At 35.0% G+C, this 9,160-nt stretch overlaps 1 protein-coding gene across 2 annotated transcripts; it reads left to right on the plus strand.

Annotated features, from left to right (window-relative positions):
- On the plus strand, positions 1-8,498 carry LOC136842906 (protein C1orf43 homolog). Of its 2 annotated transcripts, none has more exons than XM_067110856.1 (5): positions 1-96; positions 1,455-1,666; positions 2,146-2,299; positions 2,962-3,187; positions 5,101-8,498. In XM_067110856.1, the coding sequence occupies exons 2-5, from the start codon at positions 1,517-1,519 to the stop codon at positions 5,303-5,305; spliced, it is 735 nt and encodes a 244-aa protein (XP_066966957.1). In that variant the 5' UTR covers positions 1-96; positions 1,455-1,516; the 3' UTR covers positions 5,306-8,498. The 2 variants fall into 2 exon arrangements, with proteins under 2 accessions (XP_066966957.1, XP_066966956.1); XM_067110855.1 differs by having other exon boundaries at positions 78-187.
- The last annotated feature ends 662 nt before the right edge of the window (positions 8,499-9,160 follow it).

Consider the following 9,160-nt stretch of genomic DNA (forward strand, 5'->3'; position numbering starts at 1 on the left):
GAAACATTAAAAATATCTATAAAAAATAAAGTTGAACAAAACGGGAGGTGCCGTTACAAAGGCAAGATCTCGGCCGTAACTGACTCGAACTGTCAAGTAAGTATGACACCTGATTAATTTATGCCCATTGGAATTGCTGGGTTTGTGTAGATTCATGGTCTTTGATGGTCTTAACTAACTTATTAAGGTAAAAGTTTAATTATTAATGCGTATATAACCGATTTTAAAAGTTCAAATATACTTATAGGGGGGCCACCGTAGGTCAGGCCAGAGATTATGGAATGATTTCGGTTATGGGGAAATTACGTATTTATTTGCGTCAAAAACACTAAAGACACACGTGTGTGAAATATATATACATATCTTGTGTGTTATAAGTAACCATTACATGAAAAATACGGGTAAAGAACATGAAATTGTAGCAATGGTACCAGTAATTACGATGCCTTTTAGGGTAACCTAACCCAACAAAGACTACCAGGTCTTACTTGTTAATTAAAGACAGATATTTTAGGTTTGTGGTGTGAAGGAAAGCCAAAGAAATATGGATAAAGGAAATGGATGAAGCTACACAAGATGGGAATTAGATGAAATTTTAAAGGCAAAATCAGACGTAACGGTGTTGACAATAATTTATTATTACTTGCGAGTATAAAAAAATAACCTTAAAATTATGCATTAAACCACTTAATCACATTTTGGATTTGAAAGTATAATTTGCCTATGTTTTAATTGGCGCTCTGAACTTTTCTGACACTCGTTTCGTTTGCAAATGACCTAACCAACCACACCTAACCTAACCTAACCTAGAGTACCAGGATCTTACCCTAGTGCATGATGTTGTGTGGTTGGTTAGGTCATTTGCAAACAAGGCAAACGTCAGAAACGTTCAAAGCATGCATTAAAACTAAGGAAAACATTTTCAAGTCCAAAATGTGATAATGGGTTAAAGTAAAATTTTACCAGAATAACAATACAGTTTATGATTTCACAAACTGAAGAATGGCCTCTTTTATTAACAGAATTACAGGCAGTCCCTGGTTTACGACGGAGTTTCTGTTCCTGTGCCGCGTCGTAAGCCCAAAATTGTCGTAATCCAAAAAATCGTCAAAAATCGTCAAAAACCCTAAGAAAACTTTACTATGAATGTTTTGGGTGTATTGAAAACAATGTAAACTGCTTTTTTATTGAGATTTTCATCAAAAAACCTCAAAATTTTGATTATTCTGCCGTTTTGTAGCCATATTTCTTCCGCTGGATCAGCGTCGTAACCCCAGAACATGTGTCGTAAACTGGGAAATAATTTCTGAAGAATATATTTGAAAAGCTTCATAACCTCAGAATGTTGTAAGCCGGACCCATTGTAACCCAGGGACTACCTATAAATAGAAATTATTTGTGTTCTTGCGTATCATGATAGTGACTGATTTATTTCCCAATTACTGTATTTTCAGCTCTTCCCAGACCTCAAGCCTTTATCCTAGAATTGACGGGGAAAGAATTAATCACCTCAACAATGCCTACAGCAGAAGCAATGACTCTCATGTTCATCGTGGTCATCATCTTTACGATATTTCTGATCATAACATGTCTGAAACGACAAGTCGGTCGAATACGAGACAGATCGAAGAGGGATCCGCATATACCAGGTTCTGAGGCCAAAAAGGTAATTAATGCCTGCAGGTTTTACACTTTGTAAGGTACTACAGCACTGTTTATCCATTTGTCTGTGTATAGAATATGATGTACACTTAAAGTTATCATGCTTGATAAAAGAACATGATTGTCCAAAGTTTGATTCTCACACAAAAGAGCAGACTGCAGTATTGCTTTACAAATGCATTGTTTTGTGGTCTTGGTAACGACCCCAAATCCTGAATTGCAAATTAGTTACAAACATAACTACCTTGTAATGATTAAGGTGGTTATGCCCCACTTGTCTTTGGTACCCAGTACTTGAAGGCTGGTTAATCTTAACTTGAATTGTCTGCTTGTTCTGGCATTGCAGATGAAAGCATATGGACATTTTTTTTTATTATTAGGAAAGATTTAAAATTTTTTAAGGAGTTTTGCTTCTTATGTAAATCATCAAATGTAATTAGAACTGCTTTTTGCAAGATGCATTCATGCTTCTTTTATTTTCAGACACTGAGGAGGGAGATTGAGAGAAGATTAGACCGTGTTGCAGATATATACCATGAGCCCAAATTACTGACTTTAGAAGTTGATAGTCATTCAAATACAGACCTTCCTCCATATTACTTTAGAATGAAAGCAATTGACAATATGAAATACCTTGGTAAGTGGGTCGCAAGCATTTAAGAAAGTTAAGTAATAGGATGTTAATTTTAAATAGGTAGGTAAGTATTTAAGGCATAGCCGTGTATATAATCTTGTATTATTTCTTTCTTATTGTAGAATATTACATTATTACTCGAATATTTAGTTGAGGCATTTTCTGGTGTGTTTCTACTGTACTCATCATTTGCAATTTTCTACTAGCAGATGGGAGAAACCCCTTCATAACATATCGCCTGTAAGCTCCTGTTTTAACTAGAACTTTGGGAATAGCAACTGTTTGTCACAGGTTAAAGATGCTACATTAAGTGAATGACAAAACCTTTTGGTTTCTGGCCACCATAGTTCCTATTATCATAAGGAAAACATTAGCCTCTCTGTAAAGTAACAAGTCTGACATTGTAAATAAATTAAAAGGTCATAACAAACTTATATTTTACAATGACCATACCACCCAAGTCTCAGATTTTAGGTCTGTTAGTTGGGAGGTGGTGAGTTGATTAATTAGTGTCAATGGTTTTGTTGGGTGGGAATGGTTTACTGTACTTTGGCAAAAGCTCATCACAAATTTTGGATATATATACTTTTAGGAAACATTTAAGATATAGTTATCCAGTATCAGCATTTGATTTTTCCTTAAGCATGGTAAATTTAACTTTTCAGAACAAGAACTGTCATCGCTAGAAGGTGTTGGCCCTCGAGGTTCAAGGGAAAGCATTAGAGCGTATCTGATGAATTTGACAAACCCAGGTTGTGTTTTGGCCACTGTAGAACAGAGGATGATTCACGAATTGTGTGATTACTATGACCATGCAAGACATCACCCAATGCAATTTACAGCAACCCAGTTTACTCCGTATCATAGCCTGTTGTTGCGGATATTACACTGGTAGGTATCTTGATGTGAATCATTTTAAATTGGCATCGTGCTTATTGATGTGAAGACAAAAACTTGAGTTGATTTTCATATACTGTAGTTGATTTGAGTTTTAGTTTATCATTTAGCACTGATTAATTGTTGTCAGAACCTTTTCTTCTAGTTTTATTTGGATATCCAATTCATGAGGAATTTATCTAGGCAAAACCTGGCACTTATATGAAGTAACAGGAGTTAGGACAAAATTTTAACAAAAATTGATTACCGCACAGGTATTCATACAGATTACAAGCTGTTTATTGTAGTAGTACTCATATAAGTATACTCATATAAGTAACTAATCACTGCCCTACCCAAGGCTGTTCACTTCTGTAGAGGATGGCAAATTGGGAAAACTAGCCAACTTTTCTGTGCGTTTTAGATTGTTTGATTAATGCTTTATAGATTTGACCCCCACAGAGGGATATTGCCATTAGTGCACTTAATAGGTTACACTGTACGCATTACTTAAGGTGCTCTACCTGCAACGCCTTTCATTCCTTTTACTGTACCTCCATTCATATTCTCTTTCTTCCATCTTACTTTTCACCCTCTCCTAACAATAGTTTCTTAGTGCAACTGCAAGGTTTTCCTCCTGTTATACCTTTAAACATTTTTACTCTGAATTTCCCTTTCTGTGCTGAATGACCTCAAAGGTCCCAGTGCTTGGTTTTTGGCCTAATTTCTATATTCCATTCCATTATAGTTTTCACCTGTAATGGCTTTTTGTTCATTTTTTTCTTTACTTTTGAAACCTTCATCAGGTGTTCTTGTCAGTCAGAAGTTCTAGCTAGATTGAATGGCTGTTATTGTCCCTCCTTCAAGCAAATGACTTTGGAATCGAGGCCTTTAGCATGTACTGTACCTTCACTGGCAAGGTAAACTAGGACATCTGTAGAAAGAGGCCGCTATAGCTTTTATGAAGACAAATTTTTATTACTTCTCAAGGGCTGGCAGGAGGAGAACTCTATATGCTGATGCTCCATCAATAACCAAGGTTTTAGAGCAATTGTGTGACGAAGACAAGGGGCCTCTTCAGTATCAGAAACCACTGGTTTTTGCTTACAAGTGTAATCAAAGATTGGTTTGTTGTATGGATACTGTTAGGTATGTATCTGTGAAGCATAATTTCACATGAATTACAAATCTATTATATATATCTTCATCCATTACTTACCCAGGAGAAGGTGACTGATCTGTTACTTTTATTCCACCCATCTGAAAATAATGATAAAGTTAGTAATTGGAACACTTGAACATAGGGTAGGTTTGTGATCCCTGCTTTAGTGTTAAATAATCCTTGAATATTTTAACGAATAAAATAGATTCCAGACATTGAACACTTTGAAAGCCTTTAGACAATCTCTTTGGCATGAAAGGTTTATAATGTATTTCTTATAGTTGTCAGACACTGCTACCAGCTGTGATCTATAATCTATGATATAGATTATAGATCATAGCTGATAGCAGTATTTGACAGCTATAAAAAATATAAACCTTTTACCAAAGAGTATATCTAAAGGCTTAATATATTATAGTGTTTGATGTCTCAAGAATTTATTTATTCAAATTTTCACGGATTTTTTGACAATATATAGGTTTTTTCTAATTGCCTTTGGTCCAGAGATCCCATTACATCATTTCAGTATAGATATACAGTATATAGATCATTTAAAAATATGAATCTTCCTATATGAGATTCGAATATTGAACAGTAATTGTGGATGTCTGTTACCACAGGAATCTTCCTTATTTTTACTTTAAAGTTTATAAAACTTCATAGCACAAAAATGACAGACTTTGTCATTTGTTTAGTCACTGTACAAGTATATGTAAAGGTAATTCAAATTACTGGCCAGTGAAGTTATTGTCGTCTATTATTGCAGTGGACGTAATGGGGAGAAATTAACAGGTCGCATGATTTCAACGGTAAAAGCACCTAGCGACCATGATTCCGCTATTGACGAACCAGAGCATGACCACAGTGGAGATGACGAGAACTTGATAATCAGCGATTCTAGCATGGTCTTACTCCATAGGCCATCGTCGTTGAAGGTTTCCACAGACGATAATTTTGAGACATCGGTGTGATCACCAGTTCAATACAGTATCCAGTAAAATATTTATTAAGATTGTAGTCGTGGTACACTACATGATTTTGTCAGTAAAAGCACAATGCTTGAAATTACTGCAACTCCTCTCATATAATTTTTGTTAATTTTTATAGCTTTCGTTGCTAAATCATTTCAGCATCCAATTGCTTTTGGATTTATTAATGTCAGTTAGCAGTCAAATATTATCTAGTCAGTTTTGATGAATCATTGCTTACACTAGCTAGCTTTAATTTCTCATTCAGGTCATGAGTATGCATTGATATTCTCTAGATTTGTGTTGAGAGTCCCCATGGAGAATATGAATATAAAATAATTCTACAAACTGAAGAGAATTCTTATGCATTCCTTTTTGCTTAAGAATGGCTAAAAATGCATTCATTCATTGTAAAAGTGTTTTTTTGAATTATGGTTACAGTCTTATTTTGAGCTTTGGCATGCAAACCTACCTTTTATATGGCTTCGGGAAGTATATTAAAGACAAGTCTAGTTTGTGAATGATTGAACAAATTATGAAATTTAGGCTACAAAGCTTTAGACAGTGAAAAGAGGGAGTTGGAGTGTTTAGGCAGCAAGACAGATCTAGAAAGTAAAAGAAGACGTACAAGGATCGAAAGGTGGAGCTAGAATAATACTCAACGGTTACAATAAGGAGTGAAAGAGGTTGGAAAGCAAGAGGGAAGAGAGGAAGAGAGAACTGGGTGAAGTAAAAGGCTAAAAAGTGGGTGCAGCTAGGGGCTGCAAATACTTGTAACAAATTTTACTGACCAGTTGTTAGTTTTTCACAAGTTACAGATTATGTTAGGTTGGAATTTGTTCGCTGATTTTATGTTTTCCATGAATGAAGTTCAATGCAATTGAAATTTAATGTTAAATGAAGTTAATTGCATTTTTTACAAGTTGAAACAGTCGAACTGCAGGAAAGTAAAAGAAGGAATGAGATTGCTCTCTGTATATATATTACTTGGGCCATGAGATTTGGAATTAAATTGCTCCTCTTGCATGTCACTAGAGCAGCGGTTCTCGACCTGAGTCCTTGGCACATTAGCACCAGCAACATATTTTCAAATTGGATACTGCCGAAAGAAACTAACTGTATCTTACTTAATGCGAATTTGTTTTTCCAAACTAACTCATTTTTGATAAACAATTTTACATGTAGCCACAGGAAAATCTTGCAGTACAGATTACTCATAGATTTTTGTTTGAATATTTGAGAGGTCTGTATACAAATGCCAGAATGCAAAATGAAAAGAAACTGGGCAACTTCTAAAAGATTGCTGTTGTAGACAATAGTAGCTAACTATGGATGTAAAAGTTTTTAAAATGTGTTTATGGAGATAAGTGCAGTGGAAATAGCAAAAGTTATGGTGTATAGCTCAACGCTGTTTACCTAACTTTTAAGAACTACAAAATTCTCAGGGGGGTTATATGATGAGGTAACTGGGTGTCTCCAGAGCATTTCATAGTCAAACATAATCCCCCAAAGGATAACGACTGGATAGTCCTCCGTGGAATGAGGTAAATGTATGTTTGCCATAATATCTTTGATATAATAAGTTTATTAACAGTTTATCTTATCATTGTGACTGAATTACGACCAAATGGTAATGGATATGCAAACTAAGTTGCTTATATATTGGAAGGCTGAGAGAAGTCTCTTGAGAAAAGAATTCGTACAAAGCTAGCTGACATTCAAACTGGCCTTAGCTGGTATATTGGAGTTCTAATGCTACCTCAAGTAATGTTCTTGTTCACTGTAGGTAAAAATTGCTTACAAGCACCATATGGGAATTTTTTCCAAGAAAAATCACATTGTCATGGAACTTGATGCAATAGGTCTGAAAATTCATGATTTTCCATAATTTCTTGTGCAGTACTCTTCTTGGAATTGCATACGATAAATGATTCAATAAAAGCTTATCAGACACCACATCAGTTGATTTTTCATAAGATTTATAGTGCTGTACATAATTTAGAGATATATTTAGTAAAAAGGGGATTTAAAATCCATTTTTATACCTAAGTGCATTTGCTTACTAAAGAAAACCAATCTTTTACTCCAGTTACCGAGAATTATTCAGTCAATTTAACTTTACAGCAAAGTTGGATAAAATTCTATTATACCAAGCATGAATCCGGTCACTACAAGCAATCTTGAGAATTAAAAAATAACATGGAAGTATAAAAATAGCATGCAGGCATAAATTCAGTCACTGCAAGCAGTGTCAAGAATTAAATAGAGTTCTGTAGTACAGTGCAGTACCCCCAATTGTGTGGATTTTTTGAAATTCTTTTGTTGCACCAGTGTCCAAATTTTGTAGTTTCACTGTTATCTACTGATTGAAATTTATCATACATATTCGACCATGATCACCCAAATCTTTCAAACTAAATGTTAGTTTATTGTAGTTCCAATGAAATACTTTTAGCTTCAGTTTTCTCCCTCTTCAGCAACATGTCAATCACATTATTGCACTTCGCAGAAGTGCACAGTACAGAAGCTGCTGTGTTACATTGTTCATATCAGCTACAAGAAAATGAATACTCTCTTTCAGATTCACTCTGTATGTTTTATTACCTCTGGAAAATTGTATGTAAGCATCTTACCTTTCTCAGAGACATGTTTTGATCCCGGTGCACAAGCGTCTGTGGCTGTCTGGGGAATGTACTGTACTTTGGCCTGCATAACTGGCCGAGAACCACTGATCTAGAGAGAAATTAATTTATAAAACGTTATCATTTATTTTAAGATATTTAAGTGGTTGTGCTGTAACATTCACATTTAACTACTTTCTACCTGCATAAGTTTTGTTAAAAAAAATGTAATTACATGATTAAAGTTGTATCTTTGTTTGACAAGAGGAATAAGGATCTTGTTATGATTTGATCTTGAGAAAGGAGGGTATTTAATACAAAGTACAATGTTGTGCAGATCTGGTACTCTTAGTCATTCCTAGCCATATATACAGTCTGTATGTATATTACAGTATGTTGCTTGATTATTGCAAAAGCGTACACGTATATGTAGAGTAGCATATTACATCTAGAGAACTTTTCTAAAGTACGGTAAGAAAAATGTTACTTCAGTATTAATAGAGGTTTGAGTATAAATGTAAATATTCTCTCATATTTGAAGAATACTTCCATTTCAATAAAATCACAATTTAAAATACTATGTATAATTCACATTCAAGACCAATGATCCATCAGTGTCATGTATGAACACACAAGTCTGGTACACCCCAACCTCCCAACATAATTATCATGTGACCCCCATTATACAAATTAGCCAGAAGGTTAGCAGAGACAGTTCTCCATCCTCTATGCAAACACCCAAGTGTCGTTTACTTACTAATCGTGGTAATTTTATGCTAGGGTACAAAAAATTATGAATTTTAATAAAGGTTGTGGGGCCACATGTTGGATCTATCTTTACACAGGTTCTGATAAATGATGCTTGGAATTCTGAAAGGGAAATGACTTGGCTCTCCTTTCTCTATAACAAGATCTTGTGTGTTACAAAGTGGTGACTTCTATTTACAAAAGTATGGGCAGTTAAATTGTCATCTCTTTTGTTATTTTGTCCCCACAGGGGGTAGTGCTATCAATGCACCTCATGCGGCGCACTGTAGGCATTACTTAAGGTTCTCTGCAGCGTCCTTTCAGCCCCTACCTGAAACTCCTTTAATTCCTTTTACTGTACCTCCTCTCTATCTTCCAACTTACTTTCCACCTTCTCCTAACAACTGTTTCATAATGCAACCGCTAGGTTTTCCTCCTGTTGCACCTTTAAAACCCTTTTCCTCTCATTTTCACTTTCAGTGGTGAATGA

Source organism: Macrobrachium rosenbergii, chromosome 10, assembly GCF_040412425.1.
Source record: "Macrobrachium rosenbergii isolate ZJJX-2024 chromosome 10, ASM4041242v1, whole genome shotgun sequence".
In the NCBI taxonomy this organism is placed as follows: Eukaryota; Metazoa; Arthropoda; class Malacostraca; order Decapoda; family Palaemonidae; genus Macrobrachium; species Macrobrachium rosenbergii.

What these genes read in the sequence shown, in the direction of transcription:
- LOC136842906 (XM_067110856.1), top strand. Translation starts at nt 1,517, where the DNA reads ATGCCTACAGCAGAAGCAATGACTCTCATGTTCATCGTGGTCATCATC. An exon ending in CAGGTTCTGAGGCCAAAAAG is followed by an intron (nt 1,667 to 2,145) that starts GTAATTAATGCC and finishes TTTTATTTTCAG; the next exon opens with ACACTGAGGAGGGAGATTGA. An exon ending in TTGTTGCGGATATTACACTG is followed by an intron (nt 3,188 to 5,100) that starts GTAGGTATCTTG and finishes CTATTATTGCAG; the next exon opens with TGGACGTAATGGGGAGAAAT.